At 41.9% G+C, this 15,496-nt stretch overlaps 1 protein-coding gene across 1 annotated transcript; it reads left to right on the top strand.

Annotated features, from left to right (window-relative positions):
* The first annotated feature begins 9,178 nt into the window (after positions 1–9,178).
* fbp1a (fructose-1,6-bisphosphatase 1a) lies at positions 9,179–12,000 on the top strand. The gene is made up of 7 exons (XM_042101956.1): positions 9,179–9,485; positions 9,694–9,856; positions 9,950–10,042; positions 10,136–10,276; positions 10,529–10,666; positions 10,862–10,981; positions 11,495–12,000. The coding sequence occupies exons 1-7, from the start codon at positions 9,316–9,318 to the stop codon at positions 11,681–11,683; spliced, it is 1,014 nt and encodes a 337-aa protein (XP_041957890.1). The 5' UTR covers positions 9,179–9,315; the 3' UTR covers positions 11,684–12,000.
* The last annotated feature ends 3,496 nt before the right edge of the window (positions 12,001–15,496 follow it).

The following is a 15,496-nucleotide window of genomic DNA, read 5'->3' as shown; positions in this document are numbered from 1 at the left end:
TCAATTAGAGCAGGCCTAGTCCAGCAGGGCACTCCAACACCTATCCCAGGGGACATCTTTTCATGCTGGAACTGAAAGGCAGTTGATTTTCTGTGGCGCTCACAGCAGTTCAGATTAGCCTGGGCAGAGACTCACAAGGCCTACAGTGTGTGTGCCCCCGCCCCACACACACACACACACACACACACACACACACACACACACACCATGGGAATGACACAGCTGTTCAACAGTGCAGCATTTCTCCTCGAGAAAGATACACTATTAAAAGCTCCTTAGCCCCTCTCCTCCACTTGTCTGTCACAATGTGTTTCTGCTTCACCACTTGCTGATGAATAAATAAAGAGCTCAACTAATAAATGTGTGTGCGACAATGAGGGAAAGACTTGCCAAAGGCCTACAAGTCAGCAGGGAAATGCACACAACCCACCAGCTTCAGACTGTTTGTTGAGGTTAGCAGAGCCAGGCACATGAGAGCAAGATACTGTACACACTGGTGAGTCACAGCTGGAAAATACATACTTAGAGAGCCAAGAAAAACATTTAGCACTCACTTACTACTTTAATAGGGGTTGCAACGACATGAAAATGTCAACAGTACAACTATTATGTACTGTAAATATCCCATTAAGAAACCGACGTGCAAACTATCAGGCATTCTTTCATACACCTGAGGTCTTGTGAGAACCATCGCATGACATTTGACAATTACTGTGACCAAAACAGAAACCTAACACTACACAAGCCATTGTGAAAAGGGAGGAGGCCTAAAAACATGGCACTGAAAGAGTTAACTCCCAATCACAGGCAAAAAAATGAACGGCACGTGACTAAACTTTCAAAAGTGGGGTCTCCAGAAGAAAAGGCTTAGCGTTATGAAGAACAAAAAGCCTCTGTCAGTGGCCCTGACACATTTGCAGGGTGGGTGTTTTGTGCACAGGGGGGGTAATCCCAGCTGAAAACAGTCGGCTTTGCTCATTCAGCCTCTGCAGTCCATCTTCAAGTTTAAACATGCACACCTTAGTAGTCAAGTCCAAAGTTCTTAAACATGCCCTGTCAAATGGAACTAGGTCAGGGTGAGGAAAAAAGAAGTCAGACAACATAGAGTTAAACACTGGAATTAGTGTTGCAAATGGTAGAGGTGAGCCGAATTTGTACTCCTCACCTTTGGTGCAACAATGTTGTTTCAGTGGTTGACTAATGAATTCAACAATAACACTAAGCTTATATTCACTTCTGAAAAATCCATAAAGCTTCGAGTAGATCCAAGAAAAAAGGCAAACATTGAGAGCAGAGACGGCAACTGTGTGTGTGTGTGTATGAGAGAGAGAGAGAGAGAGAGAGAGAGAGAGAGAGAGAGAGAGAGAGAGAGAGAGAGAGAGAGAGAGAGAGAGAGAGAGAGAGAGAGAGCTCTCATTTCAACAGATGCCACTGACAGGGACTTCTCTCATTAAGCACTACAACTTAGACTTCAAAGGCAGCTGGGCCAACAAGCCTCTATCAGACAAACAAAGGGGGCATCCCCTCGAGCTCCTCTGGACACAATGAGTAGAGGAGCATGGTGGGCCGAGCCTGACGTCACCACCAGGGGACAAGGGGTCAGGTCAGAGCCCCCAGCTTTTAACATAGGCTCCAGGCCAGAGAAAGGACAAAGTCAGGTAAAATATAGCACACTGTGGTCATGGTGGGACCACTAGGTCTTCAGCCCTAGAGGAACAGGCCTGAGGACAACCGATGTGGGCTTCTTTATCTTCTCTTGATTGACATTTTCTACTTGTGCCAGATTCCTTTGGCCACCAAGCCCTTAAAACAGTACAAGTAGCTACATGAAGGCAAATTGAAAGCAGTCAAAGAAAGCTGGGTAGCCACCCCAAAGTGACACTCAATGCCCGGATTAAGACAGTCACTTCCACGCCTCCTTTTTCTGGAAAGAAGCCAAATAACGAAAAGTACATTTCATTCACAAGCGTACACAGGTTTCAAGGCATAGAGGCCTTGTTCTAATAGTAGTATCTGGTCCAGGTAGTAAGAGTAACATAAGAATATGTCTGGTCCACATTTTTACGAGGCCCCTTTTAGGAATCCACCAAATGCACAAGTGATGATGCTCCCTGTCCATTTTTACACTTTGACACATAGCCATGTTAAAAAGCCAAAAGTGGCCAGTGACGCAAGGACGTTCTGTCCAGTTTTTAATTTACCATGCATGTTTGTCTTAAGATGTGGGGAAAGGGAAAGTTCACCTCGTGTTGGCAGCAGCGTATGCACCATGGGAAACCTGAGTCCAGGTGCTGAATGAACTACTGAGAAACGGCGAGAGCAATTCAAACTCTGGCTTCTGGGATTTTGGGTAGGCCCCATTTCCACGTTTTATCTGATCAGTCACAGGTCATTTGGCAGCTGATTACCAAAACTGGCAAATTTCAATGAAGTATTCCTGGCCTGCTGAATTCTCTACAGAGCTACACAAAACCAAAATGCACGTCTTCACAAATCCATGGTTCTTGGAAATTTGGAACTGGTTCTCAGTACCCAATCCTATTCACATTATAAAGGTCTATTATTTTTCTTAATGAGGTTGTGCATTATAGTTCTTATTTAACTGACATCTGCCCTATCACAATACAAAAATCCAACTACATGGACATGTAGGCTTCAACCCCCCCCCCCCACACACACACACACACGCACCACCTTTTTTGGCTGTTTCTTATCTTTTACATCTTGAAAACATTTAACAAGATGTTTAAAAATCATGCCAAGGCTTTCATCTCTAAATAATCGCTTCCGGGTAATTCTGTAAACACTCCTAAGCAAGACTGGCCACAATCCCAATGAACTTGGTCTCATTTACAGACCCATGCTGCTGCTACCACCATCCAAACCTGCTGACCCCCCCCCCCCCCTCTTCAGTACTTTGTATTTAATCTGAAGCTATTAAGTCAGCAGGGAGTCGAGCTGAGCTGATCAAAGTCCTGGGCCTCTTAACCCTGAGAATCCCAGGTAATAATCTAAAAGGCACTAACAATTATGGGTGATTATGCCACTTCATCATTAGTGTCTTCCACTACAATGCAGCCAAAAGGGATGACCTAAAATCTTGCAATCAGCCAGCCAGCCTTGAAGAAGCATGTCAACACCTACTAATGACAGCACTGAAAAAAATGCCAAAGGCTTTTCTCAATTCAACTAAGTGTTAACATGTTGGCTCATTTCAACTGCATTCTATATAGCCTCTGATGACAAGTGTTGAGAACAAATCAGTGAAGCAGATTGTTCCAGACTGGCATTGTAAATAAGGTGTTCTTAATGACTTGCGTGGCTAAATAAAGGTTAAATGTAAAAAAAATGTTCTCCCGACTCCATGACTTACGTTGACGTCCACTACTAGCCTGCAAGTGGTGAATGCAACATGGAGACCTTAAATATAAGCCTTACTAGCCTTGTTGTCAGTGGTAGCATCTGTAGTGCAGTTCAATTCTTCATTCTGTCATGTGTTCCCACTACTTTAAAAGGGTGTGGATGTAGCCAACACTGTGGGTCCAAATGTCTCTCAAAGGGCTCTCCAATTCTGTCTCCATCCATCCTGTCCTTACCAGTTATCCTCCTGCTGCACTGGATCAAAATCCCCACGCATGAAAACATTTGCCCACATTTGCCTCTAGGGATTACTGGGGTTGTGGGGATGACCAGGGGCAGATTTGATTTGCTAACAGTTCTAACCGGGCAGCAGAGTGGAAGTAATTTCCTAAAAACAAACAGGGTGACTAGGGGTTGGATTTTTCCAGCCTGGGAGAGACAGGGGAGAGGTAGAAAGTGAGAGAGAGAGAGAGAGAGACAGAGAGAGGTACGACGTGTGGATGACGGTGAACGACGTAGAGGATGTGACGGGTTCCTCCAGAGGAAACTGGTCTTTGATCACTCAGCATAATGTGGCTTCTCAGTTAGGTGTAAATTGCAAGGCGTCAACCATATGTCAAACAAAGGCCCTAACTCAAAACACATGCATGAATGGCCAGCAAAGTCCCAGTGAAGCCTAACAACTATCATTAGCATATGTCCTCTCCATTTTTAAATCCACAGTCAAACTTGGCACAGCCATCTGCACGTGTCAAGTACAAAACTGCCCCCCTCCAACATCCCTGAAAGTAACTTGATATCCAAGTATGGTAGTTCCATCATCAAGGTCAAGGCATGTTTGCATTTAGATACAGATATTGTTGTCCAGAGTTTATAAAGTTTAGGCAAAGCCTGATCAAGGTGATTGGTTAGGCTGGACCAATGATTTCAACGTTAATGCAAAGTCTACGCCCATCACCATGCTAGTGTTGGAAACATATCCCAATCGTGAGTCCCCAGACTCTTTCCACAAAGTGAATGAGTCTGGTTTTAACCAGGCTAATTATCTCATACCACCCTCCACAAAAAATGGGAACAGGTTAAAGCCATGTTGTTGAAGAAACCACATTTCACTTTTGCTATCAAAAACAGGTTTCAGGCATGCATATCTGTTTTTGATAGCAAAAGTGAAATGTGGTTTCTTCAACAACATGGCTTAAACCTGTTCCCATTTTTGTGGAGGGTGGTATGAGATAGTTAGCCTGGTTAAAACCAGACTCATTCACTTTGTGGAAAGAGTCTGGGGACACATATATAGTAAAAAGGTGTACAAATCAGTTTTCAATGTACAAGGACAAGAACCTTTCACAGATGCAAAACCTTGCACACTGACCATGTCCAGTGCTGATCCACCACATCAAATGCCCACCCTTCACATATTGTAAACAGCTATCTCCTAACTGAAAGATGGTCTCATTTTATGAAGTGAGGATAACGGGGTAAAAAATTGTGGGAGCTTTGCCTGAAATTGTGTCCTGTTGAAATGTTTCACAGGCTCATGCCAAAGGAATGCCATCACCCACTGGTAGGCATCCGCTGCAGTGGCTTTATTTTCACCTGGGATAATATCAGAAAATCCTTTTGTGGGCATAATGAACCCTCTGTAAGGTCTCAGACACTGCATTTTTTGTCCCTGTAAACCTCAGCAGGATGAGCAGGACCTATGCCCAAACCTATGCAACATATTATGAAGACAGATAATTTTGCTGACTCATAAATCAGAACAATAAATCTGTGTTGTATATATGGGAAAATGTCCATAATTGAAAAACTATTTTAAAAATAAACCAGGTAGGCCTGAACTGTTTAACAGAACATTAAAGCATCACTACACTGTACAATACTGTACTACAACACGAATGAGGATTTACATTTTAAATAACGAAGTGCAGGTGCCTTTATGCACGTCAAACCTAATGGCCTTGTCTCAGTATTGCTACTATGATACGGCGGAAATCTCAAATCCATGGTTAACAAAAATGACGCACAAGTCTGAGCGCGCCGTTTCTCACCGGAGTGGATGGATGAAGGCAGCTCACGGTTACTCCTCAGAGAATATCATGGCGGTGCAAGGTCAAGTAAAACTTCCTGACTACAATAACATGAAGTCATGTGCATGAAGGCTACTTGACCTGCAGTTTTCATGTAAAGGCATATGTCGTTTACAATTATTTGAGCAGCAATGTAGTTTAACAGAAGTGTGGTTTGGCTGCTATATGCGAGCATAACGTAAACTTGTAACAAGCAGGCTATGACAAACGGGCTACTAAAGTTTTCGAACAACCAGTTGGCTATAATTCCCAGAAAGACTACTACTACTACGTCAAATGTCCAACACACTGCACTTTATGTTCTAGTATGTAACTTGTTAATATGCAGATTACCAACTTGAATGGTTAGGGAAGGAAGGCTGAGTAACCTTTCCCAATAAGCGTTTTTCCCCCGCTTGGCAGGTGATTGATTATACGCTGGAAAAGCCAGTCACATCAAAATACTGTCCATGTAGATAAGACCATCTGTAGCAATTACAGAATTGCCAAACTATACATGACGACGTTTTCCTTCTTGTTCTTACATGAGACAAACCTTGCAACTCGTGTGAATAAATAATTACACTATCGCACGCAACATACCATGTGCCAATCTACTGTGTGCCCACGACAAATAATAATAATAATAAAAAAAAACAATGTAGTGTTTAGTCCGTGACAAAACATTTCATTAAACATAAGAAAGACCTTAACTTACCTACCTCCAATTACAATGACACCAACTCTGCAGCACTGTGGAGAATAGTTGACGCAGTTTTCCTTGTAATTTAACACCCTTTTCGACTCGCACAGTAGACCTCTGCTATACTTCCTGCAGCCTTTCACAAACAGTAAAATAATCGTAATTTCACCAAGCTCGGTTCTCCCCCTGCTGCTATCTCTGCACTACTTACCCTTTGTGATTCCTCGGAGCCCTAAGTTACTAGGAACCCATCCACCACATACGGTCATGCGCACAAAACACGCATGGATGCCATTGAGTCGAATACAATGGATGTTCCCTGACGCAAAGACGTGACGTGCTGGCAGGCACAGGTACACACCAACACGCGTCCGTCCTGTCAAGTTTACAGTGCATTTGCAAAGGATGCATGAAAGACTCGAAGTTGTTTTACCAGACCTGGGTATCATTTGCCCATGCATGGCTGATTATGTGGAGATTTATATGTTGCTCTATCGATCAGCCACTTGTCTCTAAGCATGCAATGTGTCAGGAAATTACCAAAGTATATGACAACCACTTTCTCCCAGCATCTCCCCCTATTTGTTCTATAGTAAGAAAGGTATGAACCAGAATCCCCCTTCTGTGACCCACACACCAAAATCCAGTTCAGATGTAGAAAGACTTTTTTTATTTTGTTTGATGAGTTTTTGTGTAGTTCAGGTCTCTACATGTCTGACAGTGACATTCCCCCCTTCTTCTGATCTACAGATATAGTAGTTTCTTACATGTAGTATAAATAGTCTCTCATGCATCGCATACTGCACTAGGCCCATCAGTTCAAAAGCTGAATAAAAAACCCTTGTTCCCAAAAGAACCAATTGTGTTAACAGATATGATTGTAAGCTTAGGGTAACAGTATATAAGTGTATAACAGTGTATAAGTCTTTGTCACACCTCAACTCTTAAGTAGCAGGCTAAAGTAGAATAATTGAGAGGACATAGCTGATACTCAACTGATTTTCCAGCTCCTAAGCGGCCCTAAATTCCACTGCATTGTGGGTATGTTCAGGGGTGTAACGGTACACAAAAATCACGATTCGGTAGTGTATCGGTGTTGAGGTCACGTTTCAGTTCATTTTTCGGTACAGTGAATCTGTAAGTAGTAGCCCAACATGGGGTCATCCCTATGTTCCCCACTCAGGGTTAGGGTTAGGGTTTTAAAAAAGGGTCCTATGTTCCCCGGTAGGTACGCTCCCCCTAACATTCACTGACAATATTGCTGATGTTCAACACATTCAAGCAGCAATAGTATTTTGAAAAGGTGTCAAATGTTTGTTGGCGTTAATTAAACTACATAGGCCTAGGCTAACTGACATAGAGTAGGCTATGTCACCTAATTTGTTTGTCAGAACTTTAATTTGAGACATGGTCCACACACAAAAAAGCCTACTGTTAACTAGATGTGTTAAAATATGACCGCCGCCCAGTCCAGCACATTTCTTCCACAGAAATACCTAGGCCCTACATGTAATTATCTGAACTGTATTGAACCTAACGTCTCATATCATTATGCATACGTGTGCCTTTACACTTCTAATACTTGTTGATTGTTTCAAAGAAATGGGTCAATTTAAAAATGCAATTATATGTTTTTATTTTATTTTGGAAGAGGATGGGAGGGGGGTGCCTTTATTCAGATAGGACAGAGTGGGAGAGGGAGGTGGGGTGGAATCGGGAAATTAAATGACCATAGGATTTGAACTCGTGGACCCCAATGTGGCAGCCTATAGCAGCCGCTTGCACCACAGCTCCCCCCATAGGGTATGTCACGTGATTATCTCTTTGTTAACAACAAAACACATACATTGTTATGGTTATGGTATTTAGCAGACGCTTTTGTCCAAAGCGACATACACATAACAACAATAGGCTACAAAGTTAAATTTAACAGTAAAATAATTTAACAAGTTGGTAAGACTACATTAAGGAGAATAGCAATAATAACCAACAATGCCAATTCAATCAATAGCCTAATGAAAATAAAGAAATACTATAATATACAAACCATAACACATAAGATATATATATTCATGGGTTTCATCGGGTCCCTTTTCACAGGTGTATAAAATCAAGCGCCTAGATTATGAATGCAGACTGCATGGTGCTTGATTACACCTGTGGAAAGGGACCTGATGAAACCCATGAATATATTATTATCTGATGAGAGACATAATCTCTTTGTATCTAAATAGCAGGCCTATTTTACAGTTCTCTTCCATGCCTGCATGAATGGGGCCTGTAGCCTGTGTCTTTCCATTGCTTTAAAATAAGATTAGATTAGATTATACACCAGGGAAAAATAGGCTTCAAGACCTGCAGATCTCATTCTCATAAATCATGACTGATGGAATATAATGAATCTTTTTTTCGGACTCCGATAGACCTTGCTATTTGAGTAGCCTACTTACTTGGCTTGTTTGAATCAGATGTTTGGGAAAGTTATTGGTATGTACTGCCTCCTTGTGATCACAAGTGGTAACTACAAGAGTAGCCTAACAACCATTTATTAATCAAGCTTTTCACATACCTAATGAATTAATGGTCATCAGGAAAATTGTGTAAACATCCTCTAAAGTAGAACATATTTGTAGCCTATTGCACCAAAACATTCCACTTCAGGGCACTTGTTCAAGGCATTAGCATAGGCTATTTCAGTGATGGGTGGTTAGTGTTAAATAACATCATATTGGTGTTTTAAAATTATCAACTCAAAAATAAACAGAACGTGACTTAAATGTGGCCACTGGCCTCGCGCGTATACACACATTGCTTCTGTCGTTTACATGTGAATGATGACGCAGCAAAATGCTTGCTCACACGTTCGGACGTGCCAGCTTTTACTTAACAAATTACAAGCCTGAGAGAACCCATTGTACGCGCGCGACCCCATCCCCACTACAGTATCGGTTCTTTTACAGACCGGTTGCTCGCAGCAAGGCAAGCTGGAGTTGCAACTTTCCAGCGGCCACTCCTCAATTGCTCCGCAATCTGACATCTCGATTGGTTAAGCATTTTGCACACCCCCTCGGCCAACAAGTTCCGTGTTTGCAACCAGCCCCAAATCCTTTTAACACTCAGTGACCAAATCATCTTTATTGTTGTCAGTTCCGTGAAGAGAGTAGCGCCTAACTTTTCTCCAAGATGTCAGACAGGGGGTCTTTCGATACCAATGTGGTAACTCTAACACGATTCGTATTAGAGGAAGGAAGAAAAGCTAAAGGTACGGGAGAGTTGACAACGCTTCTGAATTCACTGTGCACAGCCATCAAAGCTATCTCCAGTGCAGTCAGGAAGGCGGGGATCGCTAATCTGTAAGTATTACCTTATTAATAAACAACAATAACACATTTAGCTCTCTTCTGCCTGTTTTCCTGCAAATGTAAGAACTCAACTTTTCTTTGGTTGAAGAACTCAACCAAAGAAAACCCATTGCACGACTACCACCATTACTTTTCGTCTGCCTGACCAAAATTACCGTTAACTCAGCTGTTGTGGTTACCCCCTCATTGTCTTACATAGTTATGGCATTGCTGGAAGTACAAATGTGACGGGTGACCAGGTGAAGAAGCTGGACATCCTCTCCAATGTCCTGGTCATCAACATGATTAAGTCATCCTTCACATCATGTGTGCTTGTTACAGAGGAGAATGAGGAGGCCATCATCGTGGAGGCTGAAAGCAGGGTAGGACACAGGAGTCAGTTCAATGTTATGAGTAAAATAAGTGTTAGAATGTTTTATTTTTACATGAATTCTAATCCATTTGTGGGTTCATAGGGCAAATATGTGGTATGCTTTGATCCTCTCGATGGCTCTTCAAACATTGACTGCCTTGCTTCAATCGGTACCATCTTTGCAATCTACAGAAAGGTAATACCATGGACTACAATTGTTCCTTTAACGACAAAAGATAGAATCTGCAAACTGTTGTATTGATGAGGACACTCTTTGTGATTTATCCAGAACTCTGATGACGAGCCGTGTGAATCAGACGCCCTGCAGCCGGGCAGGAACATTGTGGCGGCGGGGTATGCACTCTACGGCAGTGCCACCATGATGGTGCTCTCCACTGGTCAAGGAGTCAACTGCTTCATGCTGGATCCAGTAAGTCGCTGTGGTCGTCTGTGTGTATGTCAAGTATGTCAAATACAGGACAGCATTTGTCAGGATATGCCTTGTGGGATAATGTTGAGGTTGTCCTCAAAAGACCTTTTTTTATCACGTCTTGTAGTTCACAAGACAAGTGTGTTTTGTATTAAATCAATCTTTCTTTACAATGCACACTTTTACTTTTTGCAGAGATGTGTGTTGTTTTTCATGTGCAGTTTGCATAATAGTGACTACATGTCTTTGCAGGCTATTGGGGAGTTCATTCTGGTGGACAGAGATGTGAGAATCAAGAAGAAGGGGAAGATATACAGCTTGAATGAAGGCTATGCCCAGTACTTTGACCCGGCTGTAACAGAGTATTTGCAAAGGAAAAAGTTCCCAGAGGTATATAGCTCAACAAATAAAATGTATTGTTTGAAGGACCTACTCCTATCATTACCCTAGTGCCCTGTCAATATTTGTACCAGTATTTGCGATTGATTGATTGATTGATAAAAAAGATTACAGTCGTATTCTATACGTCTATGTATTTGTACTGTGACTTGACACTGCCCATGTTATGAACATGCTGGTGTGCAGGATGGCAGTGCTCCGTACGGCGCACGTTATGTGGGCTCTATGGTGGCCGATGTTCACCGGACTCTGGTTTACGGAGGAATCTTCCTGTACCCAGCCAATGTGAAGAGCCCAAAGGGAAAGGTATGAGGAAGAGGAAGTGGTTGTGACCGCACTCCTTTGTTATTGTTCTTTTGTATTCTTTGTCAAGTCATGCAAAGTTGTAAAGTATAGTGAATGTGGTGTCCAGGAATCTTGTTGGCAGAAATCCATTTCCCTGTTCTGTATGACCAGACTATCACACCAGGGAGACACTGCATGGGAGATGTGCAATCAAAGCGTAACACTGCTGTCACAACCACACACACACACACACACCACACACACAGGGTGTGCAGTGTGTCCCTGGCTGTTAGGCTTTGTTGCACCATGGATTTAAAAAAAGAAATTGAATCACCGATTGAGCAACACATCATGGCATTAGTCTTCAGTCTTCCCCTTGCAGTGATTTCTCTAATGGGGGTGACTGACCCCCAGTCCTGTCATTGGTACTGCAGTCTCCTAGTCAACCAGTAGGGGGCTCAGTGTGCCATGAAAGTTCTAATAAGTTTTTCTCTCTCTCTCCCTCCCACTCTCTCTCCCTCCCTCTCCCTGCAGCTGAGGCTGCTCTATGAGTGTAACCCCATGGCCTTCATCATGGAGCAGGCTGGAGGCAAGGCCACTACAGGGGCCATGGACGTGCTGGACATCCAGCCCGTGGGCATCCACCAGCGAGTCCCTGTGGTCCTGGGCTCTCCTGACGACGTGAACGAGTACATCAACATCTACAAGAAACACTTCCCCTGAGCGGGCAGCTGAGCGGAGCAGAGCTGCTGCTGGAAATGCTGACACCAGAGACCAATAAGCATCGACCAAAAGAGAAGGTCAACCTGACCCACGCTCCATACCTCACCCACACAAACCAAAACACACTGGAGACCAAAAAGCATTGACCAAATGTACAGAACCAGGCCAGCAGCTGGGAGGGCACTGTGAAACGTTTACTATAATGATCATTCCATCAGAAGAATGGACCACATATTTCTGTTACACTTCCAAACGGATTGACATGATATTGAAATGAGGACAATTACATTAATTAAAGCCTGGAAATCTTTATACAATATGCATTTTGGACTCAATTTGATTTTCCATTACACTCCGTACACTCCAGCAGCATTGAATACAACCTTATACAAATTATTGACCGCCACGCAAGCGAAGCTGCGTTCATATAGGTTTAGTCAGGGTTTTTTTCTTCTGGATTTTTTTTTTTTCATGTAAATTTTTTTCTTCAGTAATTTTGTGTCAACGATTCCCTGGTTAGGGAAGGGTAGGCCGGACAGTTGTCTGTGAATAACTCGAGAACCGTAGGGCCTAGGATGACCAGCTTTCCTTGTTTCTATGTTGTTCTCAAGGGGCCATGTGAACGACTCCCATATCCACTCATTTGATGTATAGTGCCACCTAGTTAAAAATGAAAAAGCAAAAACGAGGCGTTGTAATTGCAGGTATCTTTGGCTGACATATTCAAAACTGCAGGAAATTTGAGGTGTAGGATCATTATGAAACCCTCTGAATGCTATACGCACACATGCAAGCACACAAACACACTGGCATACGCACACACACACACACACACACCATTATGATACTAACTATATAAACTAGATCTCTTGTGCAATTATGTTATTATTAAGGTCTAACCTGTTACATATGTACACTTATTTATATACACAAAAGTAGGGGATGGAGACAAATTGACAAGCGTGATTTATGTTTGTGGAGAGAATGTGCAGGGCTAGGTGCCGGTCATATTTTGTACCGCTCTGCAACCGGAAGCGGAAAATACAGTGCAACCGGAAAGTATTCAGACCCTTCCAAGTTTTCCACATTTTGTTATATTTCAGACTCATCTTGAAATAGATTTAAGTCGGGGGGTTTTCTCATCAATCTACACACAATACTCCAACACTCCACAAAAAATCAGGTGTTTGGAGTGTTTTGTAAATTTATAAATAAAAGTCTGAAATATACCATTTACATAAGTATTCAGACCCTTTGTTATGACACTTGCTTCTTTATGCTTCTTTACGCTTCTTTACGCTTCATCCTCTCAAAGGAACTCTGGATCTCATTCATAGTGACCATTGGGTCCTTGGTTACCTGTCTGACCAAGGCCCTTCGTTCCGGATTACTCAGTTTGGCTGAGCGGCCAGATCTAGGAAGACTGTTAGTTGTTCCAAACTTTTCCAGTTGAGAATAATGGAGGCTACCGTGCTCTTGGGCACTTTAATGCTGCAGAATTTTTTTTGTATCCTTCCCCAGATCTGTGTATTCACACAACGTTGTCTCACAGGTCTACAGACAATTCTCTTGACCTTGTGGCTTGGTTTTCACTCTGACATACACCATCAACTGTGAGACTGTATATAAATAGATGTCTACCTCTCCTAATAATGGCCAATGAATTTATTTAGGCACAAGTGGACTCTAATCAAGTTGTAGAAGCATCTCAAAGACCATTGATAGAAGTAGGATGCACCAGAGATCAATTGCAAGCGTCATAACAAAGGGTCTGAATACTTATGTAAATGGAATATTTCAGACTTTTATTTTTTATAAATTTACAAAACACTCCGAACAACTGATTTTTTATGGAGTGTTGGAGTATTGTGTGTAGATTGATGAGAGAAAAAATGAACTGAATCCATTTTAAGGTAAGCCTGAAATGTGGAAAACTTGAAAGGGTCTGAATACTTTCCGGTTGCACTGTATATTGATGGATGTAATAATTGTTCTCACCATTCAATCTGAATGCCTCTCACCATTCACCACTGTTTGACCAATAAACCACTTGAAAATAGACAGGCACTCCTCCACTGAGGCCAATTGCTATATCTCACAATGTTAACAAAAGTGAAACAAAATTTGTGTTTCTCATGATTCAGATCCAGTCCAAAATTGAACAGGCTCTTTCTTGGGGCATGTTACACCTTTCCAAATTTCATGAAATCAGCCATTTTCTTCTTACGTAATCACACTTACAGACAGACAGACAAACTGTAAAGAAAACAATCTCCTTGGAGGAGGCAATAAAAAAACATAGTAGAAAACTCACTCACTGACAGCATTGAGATTCACATTGAATTCTTCACATTGAATTCTTGAATTTCCCCTGTGGATCAATAAAGTATCTATCTATCTATCTATCTATCTATATATATATACCTACCTACCTACCTACCTACCTACCTAAAGAGTGACCTGCTCCACTAACTAGAATAACAAATATCCTTCCAGGTTGATGGAAAACGGCGTGGATCAGGGATGAGGTCACACTGTAGGTCACACAGAGTTATTAGGCTACCTTTGTCAATGCTATCCTGGTCAAGTTGAACAGTTGTCTGTTTGATAGAGAGAATATGGCAAAGGCAGAGTAAAAGTAGGGACACTTCTGATGCTGATTCTGATCATTACATTGTGTGTGTAATACTATATTTCTATATTGTATTACTATAAGTTGTTTAGTTCAGCCAGTAAAGGCAGAAACCTGTGTAACTTGGCATTACATGAACAGACAAAGAATCAAGGCATTCTAAATCCACCAAAGAACTTTGGAAATGTCTCTGAAGTGTTTAAAACCTTTGGGGGGGATTTAGAGTTTGTTTGGGTTTTTTGATAAGTAAAAGCTATTCCTGTCGTTATTTTACAAAGCATCCTTACAGTTTGCATTACCAAAGACTTGTAGACTTGTACTGTGTACTGTATGCAGTATAAGTAATATGCATACAAATAATTGCTCTGATAATTCTCCCTTCTCTGTCTGTCCTGCTGCTCGTCAGGCTATTCACACCATCTTGCCAGAGGGCCCACTGGAACAGCCAGTATTCCACGCATTACAAGACATGCAGGTTTCTGCAGTGATATTGATCTGCCAGAGGTAGACCTATCGAATTTCAGAGGTTATTTACCTACATCCCTTACATCCCTATTAGAGAGGCCATTCCTGGTGCAGCCTGTTTGTGTGATGAATTAGAGAGGAAAAACAAGTTGTTGTTCATGCAGTTCATTGATATTATGTTGCAGATAGAAGGGTTCTCAAAAACATTAAAAAGTTCTGGTCAAGTATCATATTGCATATGCTCTCAGAGAAAGCTGTGGAACAAATCAACACAGCAGAAATGTATTTGAAATCAAAGTTCTGTATGTCAAGTCAAATATGCTCTTTTGTGATAGCATAGCAACTCTTATGTTTTGTAATATGAGCCCCTAAGGCACACCTTGCCTGTAAGGTTGTGGGCAAAGAATTATGGTTGTTTACTGTAAATCCTTCATGAAAATCATATTTTATTTGTTGGTCTTACACACCCATATTGAGTTTACATCTCTGAACTTTCACCTACTAGCAAGCTGTGGTTAAAGAGATATGTCCCTGAATCTATTGCTTAATGAGGTTGTGTCAGGCATATCTCATTTCTCCACACAGCCACCAACCAAGAACCATTTAAAGCTATGGAAGATCTCTAGATCTACAAGACACTATTTGCAGTCATGAGGAAGCTTAAAATCAGGTTTGACAATGAGCCTTTTAATTGTGGAAGTATAAGAAGAGGAATG

Source organism: Alosa sapidissima, chromosome 8 (assembly GCF_018492685.1).
Source record: "Alosa sapidissima isolate fAloSap1 chromosome 8, fAloSap1.pri, whole genome shotgun sequence".
Lineage (NCBI taxonomy): Eukaryota > Metazoa > Chordata > Actinopteri > Clupeiformes > Clupeidae > Alosa > Alosa sapidissima.
Note: the sequence above shows the minus strand (reverse complement) of the source record. Positions and strands in the feature narration are given on the sequence as shown.

Coding starts and splice junctions, on each gene's coding strand:
- fbp1a (XM_042101956.1), top strand. CDS start 9,316: ATGTCAGACAGGGGGTCTTTCGATACCAATGTGGTAACTCTAACACGA. Junction 9,857..9,949: donor TCGTGGAGGCTGAAAGCAGG/GTAGGACACAGG, acceptor GTGGGTTCATAG/GGCAAATATGTGGTATGCTT. Junction 10,043..10,135: donor TCTTTGCAATCTACAGAAAG/GTAATACCATGG, acceptor TGATTTATCCAG/AACTCTGATGACGAGCCGTG.